At 35.1% G+C, this 27,876-nt stretch overlaps 1 protein-coding gene across 9 annotated transcripts in view; it reads left to right on the plus strand.

The window, feature by feature from the left end:
* Positions 1-25,489, plus strand: part of Neto2 (neuropilin and tolloid like 2) — a 64,286-nt gene extending 38,797 nt beyond the window's left edge. For 7 of the 9 annotated variants that reach the window (XM_048792241.1, XM_048792245.1, XM_048792244.1 and 4 more), the window contains 2 exons: positions 13,244-13,357; positions 14,526-19,846. In XM_048792241.1, the coding sequence (XP_048648198.1) occupies positions 13,244-13,357; positions 14,526-15,106 (695 nt within the window). In that variant the 3' untranslated portion in view covers positions 15,107-19,846. Of the gene's footprint in view, positions 1-13,243; positions 13,358-14,525; positions 19,847-25,341 lie in introns of those variants that run through there. The other 2 variants (XM_048792242.1, XM_048792243.1) reach the window with 2 other exon arrangements.
* Positions 25,490-27,876: the final 2,387 nt, after the last annotated feature.

The raw sequence follows: 27,876 nt of genomic DNA on the forward strand, positions 1-27,876 counted from the left end.
GGGGGGGTGTAGCTCCATGGCAGCCCTGGGTTCAGTCCCCAGCATCAAAAAACAAAATTTAATCTGGAGAAATTCTGAGGATAGATTTTGGAATTTATCCTTTAGATTCCTGATAATTCAGATGAGTAAATCTCCACCATGAAAAATTGGTTCTGCTATATTTCTTTGCCTTATTATCTCCTAAAAATTCAAGTGCTGTGTCAATACTCCCTAATATTTATTTTACTTATCATAAGAGCAAGTCATATTACAATTTATTTTTATTTTAGTACAGTGAATTGCTTTTATCTCATAGTAGCTTAGATTTGATTAAAGTGCTGATTAAACCATCTTTTCTAGACATTTTATATGTATGTGTAAAATGAAGGGGAGCTGACAATCTCTTTGTTCCTGGCCTCCATCTGCATTGTTATATGACTTGTCTGCATATCACAGAATATAGGAAGGTGGAGGAAATTCATCTTGCTAGGAAATTGCGAGAATGGAAAATGGAACTTCAGGAGAACAGCTGGGGTGTCTCTCTATTACTCCAGGTTCTCATCTTTACTTGTCCAGTGCTGTGCTAGGCACCAAAGATGCAGATCCATTAAGGTTGATCTCTACTCTAAAGGAACTCAAAAGCATAGGGACAGTTTTGAAATCCGGGACTTAGGAGTCCTGGGACAGAAGCCAACATAGACCAACTTGAGAAAAGGGGAAATTAAGGAACCGGCCTAGATGTCCATCAGCAGATGAATGGATTTTTAAAAATGTGGCATACATACACAACAGAATTCTATCCAGTCATAAAGAAAAATTAAATTATATCGTTTTCAGGAAAATGGATGGAATTAGAGACCATTGTGTTAAAATAAGTCAAACTCAGAAGGCTAAGGGCCATATCCTTTCTCTTATATGTGGAAACTAGAGAGGAAAAAGAAAGTTGGGAGACCATCTCCTAAAAATCAAAGGGAGACTATTATAGGAAAGGAACCAAGGAGTGGGAGGAAGGGATGAAGTGCTGAGAATTGATATTAGTCAAATTGTATTGTTATATTCTGTGCATGTACAAATATGTAACAACAAATTACATCATTATGTACAGCTCTAATGAGCCAAAAGAGAAAAAAATACAATTAGGAAAAAAAGAAGAAAAAGGGAGTTTATAAGAAGACTCATAAAACATTGTACATTATATTTTGACAAGAATCCACTTTCCAAAATGCCATCATTTTTTACTTGTTTTTCATTATATTTGGATCTGGAATGTCCCCCAGAAGCTCAGGATTGGCCCCCAATATAGCAATGTCTAGAAGTGAGATTTTGAGGAAATAATTGGATCATGAAGGCTCTAACATCATCAGTGGACTAATAATCTGAATGGACTATTAGGAGCTGGTGGAGAACAGGTGGGGTATGGTTGGACAAAGTATGTCAGTGGAGGCCTGCTCTTGGGAACTATATTTGTCCTTGCCCCTTCCTTCTCTCCCTCTCTTCTCCTTTTCTCCTTTCCTCCTTTTCTTGTCTCCTTCTCTCCCTCTCTTCCTCTTTCTTCTCTCCTCTTCCCTCTTCCTCTCTGCTTTTCAACTTCCATATCCTTCCACCATGATATTCTCTCTCACCTCAGGCCTAGAGCAATGAAGGTGGCCAACCATGGACTAAAAACTTAAACCAGACTACACCTTCCCTTCTCCAAGTTGTTGAGTGAAGTATTTAGGTCCCAGTGATAAAAAAAACACAGTTTTAAATGGCCCTTTAGTTCAGGGATAGGCAAGGTTGATTGGCCCTTTCCTCAGATTCATCTCCTATGTGAAGAAAATTACCATTTAAAGACACATTTAAACTGCCCAGGTATAGTTGAGTGTGTATGTTCATTTCACATATATTCTAAAAATAATATTATATCTTACCTAAGATTATGCTCATGAAACAGAATTTTACCTTTTATACCCTGGCTGATAAATATGATGCAGTGATAAGCAGTACAGTTTGTAAAAATTCCAAGTTTATAAGTACAAAGGTGTAACAGTAAGAATTATCAGATAGTTTTCTTGAGAAATTCAAAAACTTTTTTCCTTATAATTTCAAGATATTATTTTATGATATAGATTCTATATTAAAAATCATGGGGGCTGGGGATGTGGCTCAAGTGGTAACACACTTGCCTGGCATGCATGCGGCCCAGGTTCGATCCTCATGCACCACATACAAACAAAGATGTTGTGTCTGCCGATACTTGAAAAATAAATATTAAAAATTTAAAAAAAAAATAAAAATAAAAATCATTATTGATATTTATCCAGGCTATATTATGGCCATACTCTTATAACCCTTTAAAGAATTTTAAAGAGGTTGGCACCAAATGGTTGGGTTATGAAGCCAATTTGGCCAACCAGTCTTCTAATAAAACTTTCCATTCACTTAACATTTATCATTCAAGGTAGTGTCTTTGTTGCTATGAAGTATAGGAATGGATAAAGTAGTTTCTGTCCTGAAAGATCTTACAGTCACTTAATTGAGGTGACATACATGCAAATAATGACAATGCAGACTTTTTTACCGTTTAAAAAAATTTGGGGGGGGCTGGCATTGTGGCTCAGTGGTAGAGCACTTGCCTAGCATGGGCAGGACCCGAGTTTGATCCTCAGCACCACATAAAAATAAAGGCATTGTGTTGTGTCCATCTACACCTAAAAAATAAATATTAAAAAAAATTATACTTTTTTAGTTATACATGACAGTAGAATGTATTTTTTAAAATACTTTTAGTTGTAGATGCGCACAATACCTTTATTTTATATATTTATTTTTATGTGGTGCTGAAGATCAAACCCAGTACCTTACACATGCTAGGCAAGTGCTCTGCCACTGAGCCACAGCCACAGCCAGTAGAATGTATTTTGACATATCATACAGGGAATATAACTTCCCATTCTTGAGGTTGTACATGATATGGAGTTACACTGGTCATGTATTCATATATGAACATAGGAATGTTGTATCCAATTCATTCTACTGTCTTTCCCACTCCCATCCCACTTCCCTTCACCCGTCCTGTCCCATGTCCCCCACCCCAATCCAGTGAATATCCTCCCCTCCCTCTGCCCCACCTATTGGGAGTCAGCATCTGCATATCAGAGAGAACATTTGGCCTTTGGTTTTTTGAGATTGCCTTATTTCATTTATCATGATAGTCTCCATTTACTGGCAAATGCCATAATTTCACTTTTCTTTATGGCTCAGTAATATTCCATTGTGTATATATACCATAGTTTCTTTATCTATTTATCTATTGAAGGGCACCTAGGTTGGTTCAATAGCTTAGCTGCTGTGAGTTGAACTGCTGTAAACATTGATTTCACTATAGGATGCTCATTTTAAATCCTTTGGGTATATGCGGAGGAGTGGGATACCTGGGTCAAATTGTGGTTCCATTCCAAGTTTAATGAGGAATCTCCATATTGCCTTCCAGAGTGGTTGCAGCAATTTTCATTCCAACAGCAATGTATCAGTGAATCTTGTTCCCCACATTTTCCTTGCCAGCATTTATTGTTACTTGTATTCTTGATAATTGCCATTCAGACTTGACTGAGATGAAATCTCAGTGTAGTTTGAATTTGCATTTCTCTAACTGCTAGATATGTTGAACATTTTTTCTTATATTTGTTGGCCGATCATATTTCTTCATCATCTGTTCAGTTCCTTAGCCCATTTATTGATTGGGTTATTTATTTTTTTGGTTTTAGGTTCTTTGAGTTCTTTATATGTCCTAGAGATTAATGTTCTATATGGGGTGCAGGTGACAAAGATTTTCTCCCATTTTGTAGGCTCTCTCGTCACATTCTTGAGGTTTCCTTTATTGTGAAGAAGCTTTTTAGTTGGATAACCATCCCATTTATTGATTCTTAATTTTACTTGTAAAATTTTACTTCTTTAGGAGTCTTGTTGAGAAAAGTTGGTTCCTAAGCCAACATAGTAGAGAGTTAGGCCTACTTTTTCTTCTAGCAGGCACAGGGTCTCTGGTTTAATGCCTAGGTCCTTAATCCACTTGGAGTTGAGTTTTGTGCAAGGTGAGAGATAGGAGTTTAATTTTATATTGCTGCATACGGATTTGACAAAGACAATTTGAGACATATGACACAGTGCTTTCCTGTTAAATAGCCCCATTACTTCAGGCAGGTAGCATCGGTTATGGAGCAAGTAGCCCTTGAATGTAGGTTCTTTGAGTTTATTCTTGAAAGTAGATATACTTTAGAAGGTAAAAACATTAATTGAGGTTGTTAATTCTAAATAGAAACCATAGAATGTACATAGGCATTGAACCAGAGCTAATTCAGATCATAAGTAGTGGTATAGAAGAAAAATGAGCCAGGTAATGTCATTTAAAGCTACAATGTAAATGCTTTTAAATTAAAGATTAAATTTAGACTTTATAGATATCTGGGAATTTTGTACTGCAAAATAACATAATCAGGGTTAAGTAAGGTTAGGTTGTGGCTCAGTGGTGGAACACTTGTGGGTTCTATCCTCAGCATCAGATAAATAAAGGTATTGCATTTATCTACAAATTTTAAAAAGTATTAAAAAATAACATAATCAAAGCTGTGCTTTACATGATGCATGGAGACTAGTTAGAAGTTATTCTGTAGTCAAGGTAGGAAGTCATGAAGGTCTGAAGAAAGCTAGAACATTGAGAGTAAAGAAGAGTTACAGAGACAGAGTCAACATGATTTGATGACCAATGAAGAGTGAAAGGACAGCAAAAATGAGTCAAGAGATACTTAGAATTTTTTGTTGGTCTGTCTTGGAAAGTAAAAACTGAGCAGATAAAAGGGCGCAGGGTTCTGTTGTTGGGACATTGTGAGTTCCTCGGGCAGTTACAGGTGTCAGGAATCAGCCGTGGTATTTGCCATGAGGTAATTGTGCTACTGTTGCTTTTTGTATGATGGATATAATCTGAGTTTATTTCTGAAAATATATTTTTAATTTGATAACTTTCAAAATTAAAAAATATAAAGCAGCTGTACAGAGGTTATTTCTCTATTTCAGATAGGTACAAATCAGTGCTTTATACAAAGACAAATTTCACAAAATCTTTTAGCCTTCTTACTTTTCTCCTTAGTTTATTTATTACTCCAGACAACTCTACCTTTGCTGTTCAGTGTACTGTCTGTCCTTTAGCCACATGTAGCTAGCTGTTGAGCTCTTATAATGTGACCAATCTAAATAGGTATGTGCTACAATTATAAAAATATATCCTAGATTTCAAAGATTTGGAATGAAGTAAAGTATATAAAGTATCACATTAATAATACTTTGATTTATTACATGTTAAAATGAAAATATTTTGAACACTGTTTCAAAGCTTCCCAATATCATATATTTGTACTTACAGCTCAGAATGATTAGAGAAAGGATGTATAATAGGTCTTCAAGGGAAGAAGATTTTGTGTCTTGAGTCTGGAAAATCCTTGCACAGGCTTCTTATGATTGCTGCCTTCTAGGAGAGACATCAGAGCATGTTGTTTCTCAAGAAACCAAGATGCAGGGCTGGGGTTGTGGATCAGTGGTAGAGTACTTCCCTAGCATGTGTGAGGCACTGGGTTCAATCCTCAGCACCACATACAGATAAATAAATAAATAATATTGTGTCCATATACAACTAAAAAAAATCTTTAAAAACAAAAAAAGATGCAGTAACATGGATACAGTGTTTCTGCTTAGACAGCACCCAGTGTTTTTATTGGAGTCTGGTCACATAGGCACCTTCAGTCTTGCATGTACCAAAAGTCCTAGCATACAGATTGAAAGCAAGTGTTTGGACATAAATAACATTGTTCAAGCAAACTGTAAGCATTGTGAACTACCTTTATCTGTTAGGGAAAGGAGAAAAGCCAAATTCAGAGATGGCAGCGAAGGGCCAACCTTGCAAGCAGTTTTCTAAAGGAGCAGCCTCAGGCTGCTATATTAACTCTTCTGTAAAGATATGTTGATTTAAATAAACTAGATTAATAATGTTAATTTTACTTTTTTACTCTCTAATGTGGCTATTTACTTGCTCACATTTTTTGGATCACATATTTCTGGGCAATGCTAATCTAAATCTTACATGAGAAAAATTTTTTTAATCTATTTTAGTTTTGTCCACATACACTAATGATTTCTATTAGTATGATTCTGATATATTAAACAGGGGAAAGTCTTCCTTAAATGATATCTTTATATTCACTAATCTAGATTGAATCATATGCTTCAGTAGACACAGCTCCACATTCTCAAATTTAGTTTCATTACCTAAGAACAAGAGGAAAACGCTCCCTCCAGAAATAGTGTGATCAAAATAAAGGATTTCACAACTATTATAAAAACAAATCCTAGTCTGAAAAGCTCCACTTGATAAGCACATTAGAGCTCAAGACAGTAAGACTTACCATCAATTCAAATTGTTGAACTACTTCTTTTGTTCTTCTCTAAGCTGTTAATGATTTGTAATTGTTATGAATCCATCCATGAAAACAATATTTAAGAAGAGGTTTATATAAATGGGCTAATTTTGCTTGAGAAGTTCACTTCCTGCTTACCCATGGGAGATGTGACTAAAATAGTAAAACTTTGCTAAGATAGATGATATAGAATAGCAATCAGGATATGTTTAACTTCTTCCCAGGCACTGAATACTAATATGTACTTCACTCTTTAAGAAAGGATATGGTTTTAGGAAAATAATTTCTAGGACTAGAACTGTGAAAGCAGCAGAGGATATTTTTGTTAAACTAAATTCAGAATGTGATTTTCAGTGACATATTGCCTGCAGGTCCCCTGCAGGCCTAGTTGAAGGACAGAACCATCGTTCAGCATCACTGCCACATCTCATCAAAAGTTGAGTGGAGCTGAAACCCTAACCCTCCTCTTCTGTCCGTGACCTACTCATGAGTGAAGGCAGAAAAGAGTCCTCAGGCTATAAGTAGAGACCAGTTCATAACTAACACTATTATTATTTGTCCATTACCCATAAAGACCCACAGTTCAGCCATTTTATTATCTTTTGGAACTGAAGGAGTTCATTAGCATTCTATATCAATAACTGGCACCATGACTCATTTTAAAAGCTTTGCTGATCCAATGAAAAATCATAAAGCTTAACATATTTGTAATTTTAAAATTTTTACAAAACAAAATCTGATAATATCAATGCTGCTTTCTAATTGTGTTAAATAGTATGGAGAGCAGTTAGAAAGAATCTTTAATAAAATCTGAAGGTATTTTCTTCTCATTGTTCAAACAGTAAGGAACATGGAGCAAAAATCCTTGTAGGTGAGCTGGGGATGTGGCTCAAGCAGTAATGCGCTCGCCTGGCATGCTCGGGGTGCTGCGTTTGATCCTCAGCACCACATAAAAATAAAGATGTTGTGTCCACCAAAAACTGAAGAATAAATATTAAAAAAATTCTCTCTCTCTCTCTCTCTCTCTAAAAAAGTTTAAAAGAGCCATAAAATTGAGGTTACATACTATTCTGAGAATGTTATTAATCAGAATACCAAGAATCTACAGTGTTCTTTTGTTTGTTTGTCTGTTTGTTTGTTTTGAGACATGGTCTTGCTAAGTTACCCAGGCTGGCTGGGATCCTCCTACATCACCTTTCCAAATAACTGGGATAACAGGTGTTCACCACCACACATGCCCAGCCACAGTGCTACTTATAACCTCATTCAGCTTGTCTTGAAAATGGCTTATCTTCCCTGCATCCCTAGTTGTGAACTAGATTAAATAGGTTGTAGAATTATAATAGCAAGTATAATAGAATTATGGTGAAAATAAAAACAGAACTGCAGTTTATGGAAATGAGGAACTCAAAATTGCTGGGGTTTTTTCTAGGCTATTTTTTATATTTTAAAGTGCACTCATTTGTATAATATGGTTTTATGATATCTCTGACACAGCTGAAATAGTGCACTAGCAGATTTTCCAAAGTAAATAAAATACCACCTTACATTTTCATTGACTTTCCGGCCCTCATCTAATCACTTAATTGTATAACTAATACCTGTTGTCTTTGTGATGGGCTTTAAAACTATCTGGTATTTTTTAAGAATCATGAAATATTTGTTGTTTTGTTTTTAATTTTTTTGTAGTTTCAGATGGACAGAATGCCTTTATTTTATTTGTTTATTTTTATGTGGTGCTGAGGATCGAACCCAGTGCCTCATGCGTGCTACTGCTGAGCTACAGCCCCAGCCCGGAATATTTGTTGTTTTTTTTCTTAAATTTTTTATTTGTTTTAATTAGTGATACATGACAGTAGAATGCATTCATGCACTTTGATATATCACACATAGATGGGATATAATTTCTCATTTTTCTGAGTATACATGTTGCAGAATCATATTGGTCAGGTAGTCACATATACACATACAGTAATAATGTCTGTTTCATTCTACTATCTTTCCTATCCCCACATTCCCTCCTCTCCCCTCTCATCACTTCCCTCTACCTAATTTAAGGTAATGCTATTCTTCCCTAGTGCCCCCCATCTTATTGTGAATTAGCATCCGCATATTAGAGAAAACATTCGGCCTTTGTTTTTTTGGGATTGGTTTATTTTTCTTAGCATGATATTCTCCAGCTCCAACCATTTACTGGCAAATTCCATAATTTTACTCTTCTTTAAACCTGAGTATTATTCCATTAGGTTTATATACCACGTTTTCTTTATCCATTTATCTATTGAGGGACTCCTAGATTGATTTCATAGTCTAGCTATTGTGAATTGAGCTGCTATAAACATTGATGTGGCTGCATCACTATAGTATGCTGATTTTAAGTCCTTTGGGTATGAACCAAGGAGTGAGATAGCTGGGTCAAATGGTGGTTCCATTCCCAGTTTTCTGAGGAATCTCTATAATGCTTTCCATAGTGGTTGCACTAATTTGCAGTCCCATCAGCAATGTATGAGTGTACTTATTTCACCACATGCTAGCCAGCATTTATTGTTGCCTGTCATTCTTAATGATTGCCATTCTGACAGGAGTGAGATGAAATCATAGAGTAGTTTTGATTTGCATTTCTCTAATTGCTAGAGATGTTGAACACTTTTTCATATATCTGTTGATCAGTTGTATTTCTTCTTCTGTGAAGTGTCTGTTCAGTTCCTTAGCCCATTTATTGATTGAGTTATTTGGTTTTGTGTTTGTGTTAAGTTTTTTGAGTTCTTTATATTGGAATTGGTTGTAGTAAAGACTTTCTCCCAAACTGTAGGCTCTATCCTCACTTTTATTAATTGTTTCCTTTGCTGAGAAAAAGCTTTTTAATTTGAATCTATCCCATTTAACTCTTGATTTTACTTCTTGAGCTTTAGGAGTCTTATTAATGAAGTCAAATCCTAGGCCAATGTGGTAAAAATTTGGGCCGCTTTTTTCTTTTGTTAGGCACAGGGTCTCTGTTCTAGTGCCTAAGTCTTTGGTCCACTTTGAGTTGACTTTTGTGCAGGGTGAGAGATAAAGGTTTAATTTCATTATGGTACATATGGATTTCCAGTTTTGCCAGCACCATTTATTGAATAGACTATCTTTTCTCCAGTGCATGTTTTTTGGCACTTTTGTCTAGTATGACATAACCATATTTTATGTGGGGTTGTCTCTGTGTCCTCTATTCTGTTCCATTGGTCTACATGTCTAATTACATGTCTATTTTGGTGCCAATACCATGCCATTTTTATTACTGTAGCTCTGTAGTGTAGTTTAAGGTCTGGTATTATGATGCTTCCTGCTTCACCTTTCTTGCTAAGAAGTGCTAAAAGCTATTCTGGGTCTCTTATTTTTCTAAATAAATTTCATGATTGCTTTTTCTAATTCTGTAAAGAATGTCATTTGGATTTTAATAGGAATTGCATTAAATCTGTATTTGGTAGTATGGCCATTTAGACTATATTAATTCTGCCTATCCAGGAGCATGGGAGATCTTTCCACCTTCTGGGTTTTTCTTCAATTTCTTTCTTTAGTGTTCTGTAGTTTTCACTGTGAGTAGAGTAGTTTTCCTAATTTCTCTTTCAGTGGATTCTTTGCTGATGTATAGGAATGAGTTTGATTTATGGGTGTTGATTTTATATCCTGCTACTTTGCTGAATTTATTTATTAATTCTAGAAGTTTTCTGGTGGGATTTTTTAGATCTTATAGAATCATGTTTTCAGCAAATAGTGATAGTTTGAGTTCTTCTTTACCTATTTGTATCCCTTTAATTTCTTTCTTCTGTCTAATGGCTCTGGCTAGAGTTTCAAGGATGATGTTGAATAGAAGTGGTGAAAGAGGACATCCTTGTCCTAGTTTTAAGTGGAAATGCTTTCAATTTTTCTCCATTTAGAACGATGCTGGTCTTGGGTTTAGCATATATAGCTTTTACAATGTTGAGGTATGTTCCTACCATCCCTAGTTTTTCTAGTGTTTTGAACATGTAGGTATGCTATATTTTGTCAGATGCTTTTTCTGCATCTATTGAGATGATGTTGTTTTGAGATCTTGTTTTAAATCTATTAATATGATGTATTACATTTATTGATTTCCGTATGTTGAATTAACCCTGCATCACTGGGATGAATCCCACTTGATCATGGTGCACTGTCTTTTTAATGTTTTTGTATATGATTTGTCATTGAGAATTTTTGCATCTGTGTTCATCAGGGTTATTGGTCTAAAGTATACTTTCCTTGATGGGTCTTTGTCTGGTTTTGCTATCAGGGTGATATCAACCTCACAGAATGAGTTTGGAAGGGTTCCCTCCTTTTCTGTTTCATGAAGTACTTTGAAGCATATTGGTGTTAATTCTTCTTTGAAAGTCTTGTAGAATTCGGCTGAGAATCCATCTATTCCTGGGCTTTTCTTGGTTGGTAGGCTTTTGATGGCGTTTTCTATTTCATTACTTGAAATTGATCTACTTACATCAGAAATATTTGTTTTAATGATGCTATTTTGACAAGTTAACAGTCTCTAAAAAAAAATATTGTATACTTTTTTTGCACTTAAATTAAGAACCAAAGTACAGACTAAGACCACTAATTTTATAGTCTGATCAAATCTTAGAACCAGAAATCTAAGACACACTGTACACTCTTCTATTCATTTTAAAGGAGGAAGCTGAGGCACAGGGAGAGAATCTCTAGTAGCAAAGCAGTTTTGGATGTTCTCTCTTCAACTGTCAGATTTTGTTTAGGGTGTTCTGAGGACCCAATACATGCCTAATTTTCCAGCCTATATTCAGAGCCAGTTGAGAAAGACAAAGGAGATGTGGCAAGTGAATACCAAAATACTCAATTTTATTATTGTTAATATACTGCAGTAGGAGTCAGGTATTTTAAAACTATACCCTAAAGAGAGAGTCTTCTCATTCGAGGAAAAATTTTTTAAACTCATGGTTATATTTTCATGAGGTTCATTGTATATTTATTAAGACAATAATGTTTATAGAAAACAATCATTGTCCAGTAAAACTTTAGGTTTTTTTTTTTAATCATGAGAAGGAATGTTTAAAACAATGTCTAAAAATGTTTATTCCTTGATAAAGCATGTATTTTCTGAAAATCAAAAATGGAGTCTTTAGGCATGAAATACATTTTGTCCAGTTATAATTTTAGAAGACTTGTAAAGGCTTTGGGCTGCTTTTGTACCTCTACAATCTTGTTTACTATAGGAAAATATTAAGCTACTTCAAGATTTTTTTGTGGGTGCATCCTTCATTGAGGTGCTTTGTACTACCATGTTAGATTTTTATCTCCAGTGTAGAGCTTTATTTCATAACAAACGTAAACACATAATCCATTATTACAAATGTTTACGTATGCAAGAAGTGCCAAGTAGAATAGATGAAGTATGACAGAACACACAGGAGTGACCAGCCACCTGGGAGAATTAAGGGGATTTTTCAGAGTGGGTCACATTTGAGATCATCTTTAGGAATGAGTAGGTGGTCATCATGAAGGGAAGATGGTATTCAGGGCTGAAAGAATAACTTATATAAAATATGAAATTACATGGCACATTTATTAGTGTCTTTATATTGTTTGGAATTGGGTGTGTTCTCGGTGTTGGAGCACGGATGAAGGATGCACTTGCCTAGCATGTGTGAGACACTGGGTTCAATTCTCAGCACCGCATATAAATAAATGGATAAAATAAAAGTTCATCAACATCTAAAAACTTTTTTTTAAAGCCCTAGGTTTTATCTCCCAGCACCTCAAAAATAATAAAAAAAAAATTTAATTGTTTTAATTCAGAGAGGGCACTTTTTTCCATTTTTGCTATAATTAAACATTCATAACATAAAATTTAGAATTTTAAGTGAATATCAGTGGCATTAAGTACATTCACATTGCTGCACAGTCATTGCCACTATTTTGTGAACTTTCTCATCACTCCAAACTGAAATTCTGTACCCATTAAATATTAATTCCCTATTCTCCTTTGTCCTCAGCCCCTGTTAACTTCTGTTGTACTTTCTATGAATTTGCCTCTCTAGGTACCTCTTAAAAGGAGGATCATACATGTTTGTCATAAAATAAATGATCATACAAATAATTATGCAAAATGAAATATTTCACTTAGCATGTTTTCAAACTTTTTTCATGTCATAGCATGTGATACAATTGCATTTATTTGCATGACTGAGTAATGTTGTCTTATGTATACCACATTTTATTTATCCATTCATTTGTCTGTGGACATACCTGTTGGCTGGTATGAGTAATGCTGCTGTGAACACTGATGTGGAAGTATCTTCTTGAGATACTGCTTTTAATCATTATAGTTACATAACCTTGTAGAATTGCTAGATCATAAGGTAATTCTGTGTTTGCCTTTTGGAGGAATCACCAGGCAGTTTGAACCATGTCAGCTGCACCATTTTGCATTCCCACCAGCAACACATGTAGGGTGTCAAAGACTCCACATCCTTGCTAACATTGTAATTTAAAGTTTTGAAAAAAAATTTACTAAACCACATAGAAGTTCCGTAAGAACTATGGGAAATACGTTCATACAGTCATTACACTAAAAATGACCTTTAGATGGTCAGCATTAGAAAAAGTTTGTATGAGCCAGCATCAGAGAATATTGACCTTTCTCCTATTGTTTGTGTAGCAGAATGTGTTCATGGAAAAGCCTTTGAAATATGAAAATACTCTTATAAAGTCAAATTCTCAAGCATAAAATAAATCGAGGTGGATTTGTGATCTGCATGTCTCTGCTCTTAACAAAACAGTTTTCTTTTTTCCTACAGCTCCCTGTACAGGCAGCACTTTCTTTTGCCATAGCAACATGTGCATCAATAATTCTTTAGTCTGTAATGGTGTTCAAAACTGTGCATACCCTTGGGATGAAAATCATTGTAAAGGTGAGTCCAAGGCAAAGGCCAACTGTTTTGAGAAAAGAGTGACTGTTGCCTTTCATTAAGGAAGACTTAAAATGTTCTTTTTGTACAATAGTGCTTAGTATAACTACTTGCAGAAATGGAGACTTTTTTTTATGGATAGTAGACCTCTGGGATGTGGTAAAAGCAAAGAAAAACACTTATTTTCAACAAAAGCAGTTTTTTGTTTAGAGTATGTTTTTATTTTAAGTTGTTCAAAAGTTGTCATATTTCTTGCCCTTGTTTTATTTTCTTATTGTGGTTGAAATCTGTCATTTGTGTTCTAAAGATACCTAAATTAATTGTGAAAATAATTTAGAGGACAGCCTTGTATTCTTTTTTAAGTTATATGGAAACACTAAATAAAAATCAACTAATAGATTCAGGTTTACAATATAAGAGCAGACCCATTCGAAGAACTGCTTTTAATTTCATCAAATCTGCTTTGCTATATTTCCAACCTATATCCTCTGAAAGATAAATATGGCTTGTGATAACTGTTGAATGTTTGCCAGTTGGTTGTCAACGCAGTGTGGCAGAAATAAGATTTATCTACCTTTCATCCTCCCAAATGTTCAATAAATATCTATGAAAAGGTGATATAATGTGACATGGCTGTATTAAGTACTTGACGTGAAATATTTTCAGGTAATCATTCAAAAACAGTAGACCATGATAACATTTTGGTGGCTAGTTAGATCTTATTTGTTCTCTTTTCCTGGTGGTCATCAGTGTAAATCTTGTTGATATGCTTAAACATAGCAGTTGGTCAAACCTACCATATAGAAGAAAGTTAAACTTGATAAAATAAGAATATTTCGGCATTTCTATATTAATGCATCCAATTTGATTTGCAAGTTGTAAGCTTTTCTATACCTTTCAGCAAAGTAACCAAGTACTTTTTTTGTAATCTGTCTAGTCATATTGTGATTAGTTACTTTACCCAGAGATCATAACACTAGGATTGTTGTTTTTGCCCAGAGATCATAAGACTAGGATTGTTGTGTTTGTTTAAAAGCTTAATTTTCAATTGCATTGTCTGTGATATATTTGACCTGTTTTCTGCTTTTCCTAAAAATCCTTTACCAGTTTGTTCCAGGACTTCTATTAATGAATTTTGAAAAGCTTAATGTTTCTCTATCTCTTTCTACAGAAAAGAAAAAAGCTGGACTATTTGAACAGATCACTAAAACTCATGGGACAATTATTGGCATTACATCAGGAATTGTCTTGGTTCTTCTCATTATTTCTATTTTAGTACAAGTGAAACAGCCCCGAAAAAAGGTCATGGCTTGTAAAACTGCTTTTAATAAAACTGGGTTCCAAGAAGTGTTTGATCCTCCTCATTATGAACTATTTTCACTAAGGGACAAAGAGATTTCTGCAGACCTGGCAGACTTGTCAGAAGAATTGGACAACTACCAGAAGATGCGGCGCTCCTCCACTGCCTCCCGGTGCATTCACGACCATCACTGTGGATCGCAAGCATCCAGTGTCAAACAAAGCAGGACCAACCTCAGTTCCATGGAACTTCCTTTCCGAAATGATTTTGCACAACCACAGCCAATGAAAACATTCAATAGCACCTTCAAAAAAAGTAGTTACACTTTCAAACAGGCACATGAGTGCCCTGAACAGGCCCTAGAAGACAGAGTAATGGAGGAGATTCCTTGTGAAATTTATGTCAGGGGGCGAGAAGATTCTGCACAAGCATCCATATCCATCGACTTTTAATCTTCTACTAAAGGTGATATTAATTATTAAGTATGTATTATGCAACCTACAGAGCAGCCATTCTGATTTCAGTAACCAACTCTATTTTCCTATCAAACTAGGAAGACCTTCATTTGCCATTTCCCTATCACATTGACATTTTTATCATCTCAGGCAGTCTCTATGTTAAGCCAAACAAAGGAACTTAATACATTTGGTAGGAAAAAAAAATAATCATCATATGTTGCTTGATGTCATATAAACAAAATCATCACCAGTTACATAGCAGGTGAAGAGGGGCATTGGTGGTGTTGGGCCAGGCTCAGGCTGCCTGTTAGTTTTAGCATCAGAAATACTGCTCTTGACTGATAAAGCTCTGCCAATATTTTGAACCCATAATAAACTTAAAAATAAGGTTTTTCTTTATATTCCTCTTATTTTTCTTTTCTATAATTTGTTTTATATGCCTATAGTTTTGCCATTACTGTATACTAATGAGTGGTTAATACACCACTTACCTCAACACAGGCATTTGTTGTTAAACTTGTCAAAATACAGCTAATTTAGTTCTGTTTTTCTACACTAATTTTTACACTACTGTCTTTTAATTACTGGATTGTTAGTCCTTATTTTCTATGAGAAATAGATGATATAATTTATCGCCTTTAAATCATACCTTATCTCTGTTGTATTATACTAGTAAACTTCATGATCCTGAGATATATGCACCTTACCAGTTATGACTAAAAATTTGAGAAAGACAAAAATGTCTAGCAAATCTTTGAAATCGCCTACATTTGGTCACATTCGGTGACAGCCCATTCATTCCAGTAGACAGTCATTTAATTCACTTGTGGGGAGATCTATAATTGTGTTTACTTACAGTGTTTCTCATCCCCAAAACTACATTTCCTATTATTTTTGTAAGAAGATTACTTCCTTTGTATTGGTTTATCTTTTGACATTTGGTAACCCAAGATTCTGTGAGAGTTAAAGGAAAATTCCTAAGAAACTGTGAAAGCCTTTTGATTGCTTCTTTCTTAGGACAGCACATTTTTCTAACTCTTGTCAAGAATAACAATTTCAACTTTTTTTTAAACTGCACTTTTGACATTTTTTTATGGTATATAAAACAATAATTTATAAACATGATATAATTCATTTGTGTTTTTTTAGACTTTTTTGATATTATTTGATACTGTACAAACTATTAAGTCAAGATGAAAGACCTACATGAAGATTTCTTTCAGTGTTCACATTAGCAGCTTTGTATACAAACATGCTTTGTTGGAACTGTACACCCATAATTTATTATAAAGACCTTGGTAATGTGTACATAGCTTTCTCTTCCTTTTGTTGCTGTATTTAGTTTGTGATAAATCTTTCACTGTATGATATTTATTGCTCTAAATCCCTACACATCTTATTAAAATATGCATTGTTACATGATCATTCAATCATGTTATTTATGGCACTGATATTTTGGGTCTTAAGATATATGTGGAATGAAGTCCATTTATTGAATTGTAACTAATAGAGACATGTTATTTATAAGAGGTAAATTCTTGTTTTTTACATTTCTTGTAGTAAATTCTCAATGAAATGAGAAGTTGAGGTTTCACTGGTTTCATTCATTCATTCTTTTACATAGATATGTTCTTTCCAGATTAGTGAATGTTGTGACACAATACTGCCTCAGTGTTTCCTGTATCACATTTTTTTTATTTTTAAAAAAGTAGATTATATCCAGAAGATAACTTACACATAGTATATTCATGATTTAATTATTTTAAGTCATCATAATTTCCTCTCTTAAAAATACAACTCAGAAGACTTAATGAGGGGCTGGGGCTCAGCAGTATCGCACGTGCCTGGCATGTGTGGGGCACTGGGTTCGATTCTCAGCACCACATATAAATACATAAAATAAAGGTCTATCAACAACTAAAAAAAAATAAAAAATAAAGACTTAATGACTTTCAATGAACTAATACCAGAGAAATTTGATAACTTGTTTCACGAGCTGAGTAGGCCTTTTGATTTTAGTAGGTAACTTAGACCAGCCAATATTTATTTGAACAATGTAGTAAATAAATTCTTAATACAACAACTGTGATCTTGTTAGGATGATGAGAGAGATTAGCATATTTTCTACATAAAATTTTATTCATTATACAATAGCTGGTAAATCCATCCTTAACCTCTAGATTAGAGTAGGAAATGCTTAACTATATTATTGATGGTCTATATTATTGATGGTCACTTGTAACTATTTTTTTTGTATTTTTTTAGTTGCAGATGGACATAATACCTATATATTTTATTTATTTATTTTTATATGGTGCTGAGGATCGAATCCAGTGCCTCATATGTGCAAGGCAAGCACTCTGCCACTGAGCCACAATACCAGCCCCTATGTTTTTATTTTTGGAATTTGTATCCTGTTTTGAAAGGACTTAAAGAGATCTACAAAATAGAGAGCCTTTGAAGAAGACATTGAATGTTAAGTTGCTGAGACTGGCTCCAAACTTAGAGTCCTCCTGTCTCAGTCTCCCAAGTCACTGAAATTATAGGTATGCATCATCACACCCACCTGCCATTGAGTATTAAAACAGAATAGAAATACATGGTTTCACACAACTTAGCAAGTAAAGCTTGAACAGTAAATCTGATTCTAAATTTTCTGGCTGCTAAAATGAAAAAGGTTTTCTTTTTTTCAGTAGAAAGCACAAACTTGCCACCATAGGCTAGTTTCTGTAGGATCTGAGTATCTTTTAAAAGGACATTTCCTCAACATTTAAGAAAGATAAAAAGTGCAAGAATAGGTTGTAATGATAAATCTTAACCTAGTAAAGGCACAACTTTAATGTGATTAATAACATTGTTTTCTGTTTGCAGAGATAGAACTAAAGAACCAAGTGATCAATAGCTTAAACTGTATTATATGCCTTCATTGAACTATAAGCAAGCCTTGGATCTCATTTCTGAGTCAAACATTTTATCTATTAAGACGAGAGTGGAACTAATATTTTAGGCATCAATTTCAGAATAATGCTAATGCTTGCTACTCCTCCCCCCCCTGTGTGTGTGTATGTGTTGGTGTGTGTGTGTGTAATTTTTACTCTTTGAGATCATTGGGAAAACTTTACAAATTATTTACTATAGTGAAAGCCATAGGTTTTAGTAATAAAAGACACAAAATTTTGGCATCTTATGGAAGTTATTTCAGCCCTTCATAGTACTCCAGTGTTAAACACATCTTCTAAAAGAACACAAAATAGATGGAGGAAATTTTTTCAATTCAGGAACACTACTCAAGTATACCTATGTGATATTGTCATTATCTTGCATCCCAAATTTAACACAAGAAATCAATCCCCACATGCCCACAAATTGGAAGAAACCTATTCATCCCAACCTCTCAAGTATATAGGAATAAAACAGTGTTTTCTGGGAGGAAAATAATCTAGAGGTTTAACAAAAAGCAAAAGATTTTCACATTTCACATGACAAAGACATGAAAAGTCTCCTTTAACTTTGACTTAACCAATTTCAATGTCAGAATCTTTATCATGTTTCATATAATTATTGGGCATTAAAAGAACTTCATAAGGCCTGGGGCTGTAGCACTTGCCTTGCAGGTGTGAGGCACTGGGTTCATGCTTAGCACCACATAAAAATAAACAAAGGCATTGTGTCCATCTACAACTACAAAGAATTTTTTAAAAAGAATTCATAAATGTCTGCCACTAAATATTTTTATAGTTATTGTTTGGTGAGAAAGATGCTTTCTTATTTCAGGAGTGTATCAACTGATGTAACAGAATGGAGAAAGCCTGGTTGTAATTTAGGAATAATTCTCAAGGGGATTATGCTTTCATTGCAAAATAAATATGTCTGCAGTATTGCTCATGTTACTTTATTACAAATACTAAAAACAAGATGCCTTGAATTGTACCAATTAGATCCAGAAGGAATTTGGGGTTTTAGTGTTTTTAAAGATCTAAGAAAGATTATCTGGTCCAGATTCGTTAATATAAAACTGAAGCCCAAAGAAGTGGAATGAGTACCCACATCTCCCAACCCTATCCAGTGCTCTTTTCTTGTGCCTTCCTATCCCTGTTTTTGCTGGCTGGAAGTTTTAAAAGTCTAGCAGTTCTAAACAGCAGCCCAAGTATTCCATGTATAGCTTGTCAATCATTCTGATTTAAAATGTAATTTTTTAAGACTCATTTTCCCTGTTTTTATTTATGTAATAGTGTTATTCTACAGGTTTGTTACCATGATCCCTTGACACCTGCAAACTCTGCAAGCAATTACTGTGACTTCTCAATGAACAATTGTTAACATGGGCTTGATCAGACAGGAAGAGCTTCAGTGTGATTGCTTTTATGATTTTTCAAAATCCAAAGAAAGCAATGTATATTGTAGAAATTAAACATTTTGTGTGCTATATCACTTGAGTTTTGGAGATGATTTGAGTCTGAGCCACTATAAATGACAAATTGACCTTGGATTTTTTTCTAACTTTCCTGCAAAATTAATTATCTGTATTTTATATGCATGTATTAATAATTTGCTCTCCTTTACTCACTTTTTCATACACTTTATATGTTTCTGCAATTGGTTTAATGATTACAAAAGCCCAAGAAGATAATGCTAGGGTGCATGTTTAGTTTATACACTTAATCTCCAACTTAGCACTTTATAGTAAGGAATTTTAACCCTTGAACTGAAATAAAAACTTGTGTTTTGATTTCCTTGTTTGCTTTTGTTTCTAAAGTCTCTAGAAGTGGCAGAGAATGTAGGCCACTTCAGGCAGTAGAATTTGTACTTCTAGGGCAAAGTTAGCATTTCCTATCTAATAGCTTCCCAAGTTAAATAATCATAGTTGTGACGTTTTAAAAAGCAACCTTGGTCTATCACTTAGAAACCATTTTATGCTTTCAAATTAATCATCAAGAGAAGATGAACTTTAAAATTTTCAGCTGCTGCCAGGACCCACTCTGCTACATCTAGTCACTGAGGTGGCAATGAGAACTTGCAGAGTGGGTGTTAAGAACCAAGCTGTCCTCTTGAGGTGAGCAATGCATTGGTCACAGCCATCACTTTGTAAAGATGAATGAGTAGGCCTCAAGACCTTACACAGAGAGGAAAGCAAAGGAAGGTTCAAACTCCTGACTTTTACAATCATCAGGTCTAGATCAAGGAGCAAAGTAAGAAGAAAGAAAAAATAGTGCCACTGTCTTTACAAGTAGTTAAAGAGCAGTTTTACTTTGTGCATTATTTAGGATCAAGAAATTGGTTGTATTTAAAAGAGCTCTCATCTTTAAAGCTTTGTCATACTCTAAAACATCTGATGCCTTTGGACTTCTGAGCCAATAAATAAATATTTTGTTGAAAAGTTTGGAGTAGCTGCTGATTACTAGATGGAATTTTCATCAGAAATCTAGGTATTGAACCAAGATGGGATTTTTTGTTTGTTTTTGGTTTTGGTTTGGTACTGGGAATTGAACCCAGGGGTACTTAACCACCGAGCTACATCCCCAGCACTTGTTATTGGTTTTCAGACAGGGTCTTGCTAAGTTGCTGAGGCTAGATTTGATCTGTGATCTTCCTGCCTCAGCCTCCCAAGTCGCTGGGATTACAGAGATGCACTACCATACCTGGGATAAGCCATTGTTATTAAATTGTTTTATTCTTCCAACAATAACATTGTCCTGTTGTATTCAGAAGTTCCTACAAACCCTTCCAAACTCTATAAAAGGCAGTATCACCCTGATACCTAAGCCAGACAAAGACATATCAAGGAAAGAAAACTTCATATCAATATCACTGATGAACAAAGACACAAAAATTCTCAATAAAATTCTGGCAAATTGAATAAAAAAATATTAAAAAGATAGTGTGCCATAATCAAGTAGGGTTCATCCCAGGGATGCAAGGTTAGTTCAACATTTGGAAATCAATAATGTAATTCATCATGTCAATATATTAAAGATAAAAATTATATGATCATGTCAATAGATGCAGAAAAACATTTGACAAAATACAACACCCTTTCTTGTTCAGAACACTAGAAAAACTAGGGATAGTAGGAACATACCTCAAACATTATGAAAGCTATCTATGCTAAGCCCAAGGCCAATATCATTCTAAATGAAGAAAAATTGGAAGCATTCCCTCTAAGAACTGGAATAAGACAGGAATGCCCTCTGTCACCACTTTGATTCAACATAGTCCTTGAAACTCTAGCCAGAGCAATTAGACAAAAGAAATTAAAGGGATATGAATAAGAAAAGAAGAACTCAAACTATCACTATTTGCCAGTGACATAATTCTAAGAGAATCCAAAAAACTCCACCAGAAAGCTTCTAGATAAATGAATTCAGCAAAGTAGCAGGACATAAAGTCAACACCCATAAATCAAATGTATTTCTACATCAGTAATGAACCCTCAGAGAAATCCAGAAAACTACCCCATTCACAATAGCCTCAAAAAAAAATACTTGGGAATCAATCTAACAAAAGATGTGAAAGACCTCTACAATGAAAACTACAGAATACTAAAGAAAGAAATTGAAGAAGACCTCAGAAGATGGAAAGATCTCCCATGCTCTTGGATAGGCAGAATTAATATGGTGAAAGTGGACATACTACCAAAACTTACATAGATTTAATGCAATTCCTATTCAATGCAATTCCCAATGACATTCTTCATAGAACTAGAAAAAGTAATCATGAAATTCATTTGGAAAAATAAGAGATCCAGTATAGCTAAAGCAATCCTTAGCAAGAAGAGTGAAGCAGGTGGCATCACAATACCAGACCTTAAACTATACTACAGAGCAATAGTAACAAAAATAGAGGTATTGGTACCAAAATAGACAAAATAGAAGACACAGAGAGAAAACCACGTAAATATGGTTATCTCATACTAGACAAAAGTGCCAAAAATATACACTGGAGAAAAAATAGCCTCTTCAACAAATGGTGCTGGGAAAACTGGAAACCCTTATATATAGCAGAATGAAAGTGAACCTCTATCTCTCACCCAGCACAAATATCAAAGTGGATCAAAGACAGACACTAGAACAGAGACTCTGCACCTAATAGAAGAAAAAGTAGGCCCAAATCTTCATCATGTTGGCTTAGGACCTGACTTCCTGAACAAGACTCCTAAAGCACAAGAAGTAAAAATCAAGAATCAATAAGTGGGATGGATTCAAACTAAAAAGCTTCTTCTCAGCAAAGGAAACAATCAAGAACATCATGAGAAAACCCACAGAATGGGAAAAATCTTTACCAAACGCACTTCAGAGCACTATCTCCAGGATATATAAAGAACTCAAAAAACACCAAAAAAAAAAAAAAATAAGTAACCCTATCAATAAATGGGCTAAGGAACTGAACAGATGCTTTACAGAAGACGAAATACAGTCAATCAACAAACATGAAAAAATGTTCATCACCTCTAGCAATTAGAGAAATGCAAATCAAAACTACTCTAGGATTTCATCTCACTCTAGTCAGAATGGCAATTATCAAGAATACAAGCAATAATAACTGTTGGCAAGGATGTAGGAAAAGGTACACTTATACATTGCTGGTGGCACTGCAAATTGGTGCAACCACTATGGAAAGCAATATGGAGATTCCTTAGAAAATTTGTAAAGGAACCACCATTTGATCCAACTATCTCACTCCTCGGTCTATACCCAAAGGTCTTAAAATAAGCATACTGCCATGACACAGCCACATCAATGTTCACAGCAGCTCCATTTACAATAGCTAAATTGTGGAACCAACCTAGATGCTCTTCAACAGATGAATGGATAAAGAAACTGTAATATACATATATATATATATATATACACATATATATATATATATATGCAATATAATATTACTCAGCATTAAAAGAGAATAATATAGCATTTGCAGGTAAATGAATGGAGTTGGAGAATATCATACTAAGCAAAGTAAGCCACTCCCCAAAATCAAAGACGGTGTGTTCTCTCTGATAAGGGGATGCTGATCCATAATGGGGGTAGGGGGGCAGGGAAATAATAGAGGAATTTTGATTGGGTAAAGGGGAGAGAGGGGTGGGGAGGGGGGATTGGGGTAGGAAAGATAGTGTAATGAGATGAACATCATTACCCTAGGTACATGTATGGCTGCACATATGGTGCAAGTCTGCATTGTGTACAACCAGAGAATGAAAAGTTGTGCTCCATTTGTGTACAATGAATTGAAATGCACTCTGCAGTCATTATATATATATAATGTAAAATAACTACCTTAATGTATTACATTTATAATTTTGAAAAGCAACTTTGAATGGCAGTAGTTGATGTTTATATATTTTATATATAGACTCCAGACTGCTTAGAGAGAGATTTCCAGCAATTTAGAACAAAATAAAATCAGGAACTTAGTGCAAACTCTGACTCAAGACAACACTTTACTCTGCATGCATGCGCTGCTATGAGTCATTATAAACATTGTTCCATCTACAAACATTAATTGATTCCATTTTTGTGCCAGTTATTGTGCTTAAAAGTACTAAAATACTAAGACCATGGTGATGGAACATATTCCAGACCTAAAAGAACCACAAAGCAACAGTCCAGTGGTGACATTGGACAAGGAAATCAATCACATTTTAATATGGTTATAAAGAAAGGAGCCAGATGCAATGGGAGTACAGAGAAAGAGCATACGACCTGACCTGAAAGGGGTCAGGGAGGGCTTCTCAGAGGCTGGCACCTCAACTCTCTTGATGGCTCAGATGAAGTAAAGGCGTCTGAAAAGACGAAATGGGTTTTGTAGTTGTTTGGTGGTTCTAAGTAACAGCAGCTCTGTGAACATGCTATAACCAGAATGCATGATAATACAAATTCAATTTGGTGATTTCAAAAATCAAAAAGATGACTGTTGGTTATTTTAATAATTTAATAATTTCTATATGTCCTCTAGTCTTCATTTTTACATAGAGAAAACCCTTCATATAAAATATTTAATAAATATTTTTTAAATCACCAGCACAAAAAAAATACCCACAAATCTTGAACCAAAAACAGTGATGGAAAGTAGGGGAGTTCTCTTTCCCCGTAAGTTATTGTATCACTTGAATATGTGTATGCCTTGGAAGACGATTTAACTCTGAAAAAGAGCACAAGGAATAATGAGCTTACCACAGCTGGCTCAGACACATAGCAACCTTAACTTCCTTAGTCATTAGCTTTTTTTTTTTTTCCTGTTTTTACATTTCAGTTTGTTTTATTTTGTATGTGCTGGAGATCAAACCCAGGACTCTGCACATGCCAGACAGGTGCTCTAACACTGAGCTATATTCTCAGCCTGTCATTCGCCTTTTTGGTTTTTTGTTTGTTTGTTTTGGTACTGGGGATTGAATCCCTATGCTCTCAACCACTGAGTCACATCCTCAACCATTTTTAATATTTTATTTTGAGACAGAGTCTCACTAAGTTGCTTAAGGCCTTGCTGAATTGCTGAGGCTGGCTTTGAACTCACGATCCTCCTGCCTCAGCCTCCTGAGTCGCTGGGATTACAGTGTGCACCAACACACCTGGCTCATTAGCTTTTAATATAAATTAAAAAACAACACTTGTGGTAGGCAGCTCCTTAAATGGCTCCCAGTGATCCCTGCATGCTGGTGTTCATCACATAATCCCCTTGTCTTTGAATGTGAGCTGGACCTAGTTACCTATGGACCTAGTTACCTGCTTTTACCTTTTTCTATGGCAAAAGCAACAGATGTCACTCCTGAGACTAGGTAACAGACTGACTTCTGTCTGCCTTGCCAACTCTCACTCTTATGCTTCTCTTGCTCATGGAAGCCACTTGCCATGATCTGAGATGCTCTGTGGAGAGGCCCATGTGAGATTTCGGTTACACAATTAACACAGAACTGAGACCCTCATGCCAACAGCCTGAAAATAACTGAACCCTGCCAACAATATGAGTTTGGAAGGGGGACCTTGGCAGTGAGTCTTGGGATAAATACAGCCAGTACTTTGCTTGCAATCTTATATGAGGCCTTGAACCACAGCCAGATGGCTCAGAGAAATCAAGGAGTTTGTTGTTCAACCTGCTAAATTTGGGAGTCTTGTTTTTATGCAGCTATAGGTAACTGATACAAAGGTGGAAAAGGAATAATGATGTATCCCTTCTCCACTCCTGGAGTGAAAGTTTGTTGAGGAAAATCTAACATCATGTTTTAATGTTTGCAGAAAATCCCAGTGGGCACATCATCTTGATGATCTGGCAGCACCAAAGAACCGGAAGAAGGACAGCTGGTCTTCCTCCTGCCTGATCACCTGTCAGCTAATTTAGCTTCCTCAGCCTCAAGTAAAAACACTTAGCCTATCGTGGAATGTTTTAATTTCATCTTCAAATCTGAAACTTAATTTTGCTGGATATAAAATTCTTGGTTGGCATCTGTTTTCTTTCAGAGCCTGAAATATATTATTCCAGGACCTCCTGGCTTTAAGGGTCTGGGTTGAGAAGTCAGTTGAGATCCGAATTGTTTTCCCCTTATACGTAATTTGATTTTTTTTTCTCACAGCCTTTAAGATTTTATCTTTATTCTCTGTGTTAGTTATTCTCATTATAATGTGTCTTGGTGTGGGTCTTGGTGTGGGTCTGCTGTAATTTTGTACATTTGGGGTATGTAAGCCTCTTGTATTTGATTTTTCCATTTCCTTCTTTAGGTTTGGGAAGTTTTCTGCTATTATATCATTGAAAAGATTGTGCATTCCTTTGGTTTGTACCTCTGCTCCTTCATCTATTCTGATAACTCTTAAATTTGGTCTTTTCATGTTATCCCATAATTCTTGGATGTTCTATTTATGGTTTCTTACCATCTTATCCACATTCAACTCTACTTTCAAGATTATGTATTTTGTCTTCATTGTCTGAGTTTCTGCCTTCCAAGTGGTCTAGTCTGTTGATGATGCTTTCTATTGATTATAATTATAAATAATTTGGCTTACTGATTCCTTCATTTTGAGGATTTCTGCTTGTTTTTTTTTCACTGAAATTCTCTTTCACTTCCTGGATGTTTTATTTGATTTCACTCCTTATACTATCCTTTACTTCACATCAATTTAACTATATACAATATGAACTCCTTCTTGGACATTTCTTCTACTGTGTTATTGGTGGCTTCTGTTGTTGAAGCATCTTGGTTTGTTTGGGGCACTTTATTCCTTTATTGTTGTTTTTTTATGTTGTTATTTTGTTTTACCACCTAAAAGTATGGCTCTAAGGCAGGATAAATTCTACCCTGTAGATCTATAGTGTCCCTAAAGGTTTCCAGCGCTTCACCTTTACTGTGAGACCAATATCAACAGCACTCAGTGTACACAATATCTAGCCTCAAACCTAATAGCTCCATTAAGACATCTACTTCTTTCTTGCATTAAACCAAAATGATGAGTTCGATAACTATCTATGGTACAAACAAGATATTTGTAAAAACGATTTACAATTTCAAATAATGGATGAGAGAATAGAGGTATTCGCGAGGGAGGAAGAGAAAAGTTAGAAGTAAAAATTCACAGGAAGAGTAGCTGACAGAGATTGGCTGTTGGAGAAAAGTGGGAAAGAAAATAGCCAAGAGAGAGGAAGAATACAAACAAAGAGAAAAGAAGTTAAAGATATAAGAATACAACAAAATGCAAAACCCCATTCATGTATCATTGTCCTCCACACACCGATGCATAAAAAACATACTTTTCCAAATGTGGTAGAGAGATTAGTGAATCAAAAAATAAAATAAATCTTGCTGGAAAGTCAAACTGTCTCTGTCAATGTTCAACAGTTTCTCAGCCCTGTCTCTGACATCTCTTGGGATCACCAAAACCAGATCAGCCCTTGCAAACCCAGTCTCTATCCCACAATCTATTGCTGGTGGAACAGAAAATTGGTGCAACCACTGTGGAAAGCAGTATAGAGATCCCTCAGAAAATTGGGAATGGAACCACCATTTGACCCAGCTATACCACTCCTTGGTTTATACCCAAAGGACTTAAAATCAGCATACTATAGTGATGCAGCTACATCAATGTTTGCAGCTCAATTCACAGTAGTTAGACAATGGAACCAAACGAGGTGGATGGATAAAGAAAATGTGGTCTATATACTCAATGGAATATTAATTAGCTTTAAAGATAAGTGAAATTATGGCATTTGCCAGTAAATGGAGTTGGAGAATATCATGTTAAGCAAAATAAGCCAATCCCACAAAACCAAAAGCCGAATGTTTTCTCTAATATGTAGATGCTAATTCACAATAAGCTAGAGGGCACAAGGGAAGAATAGTGTTACCTTAGATTAGGTAGAGGGAAGTGATGAGAGGGGAGAGGAGGGAATGTGGGGATAAGAAAGATAGTAGAATGAAACAGACATTATTACTGTATGTATATACGTGACTATATGACCAATATGATCCTGCAACATGTATACTTAGAAAAATGAGAAATTATATCCCATCTATGTATGATATATCAAAGTGCATAAATGCATTCTACTATCATGTATAACTAATAAAAACAAATTTTAAAAAACACTTAGTCAAATTCGTTCTTGCCCTCAAGAATAGCAAAAATAGTGAAATTTGATTGTTCTTCATTTTAAATGCAAATTATATTACAATTAAATCCTCACTCTTGAATCATGTACTTTTTAAGTTGTCTATCAATTATCCTTTGAGTAAAATGAAATTATCTAAAGATGTGAGGTTTAGGGGTAGGGAGTTAGTGCTG

The sequence above is a fragment of the Marmota marmota genome, unplaced genomic scaffold (assembly GCF_001458135.2).
Source record: "Marmota marmota marmota unplaced genomic scaffold, marMar, whole genome shotgun sequence".
In the NCBI taxonomy this organism is placed as follows: Eukaryota; Metazoa; Chordata; class Mammalia; order Rodentia; family Sciuridae; genus Marmota; species Marmota marmota.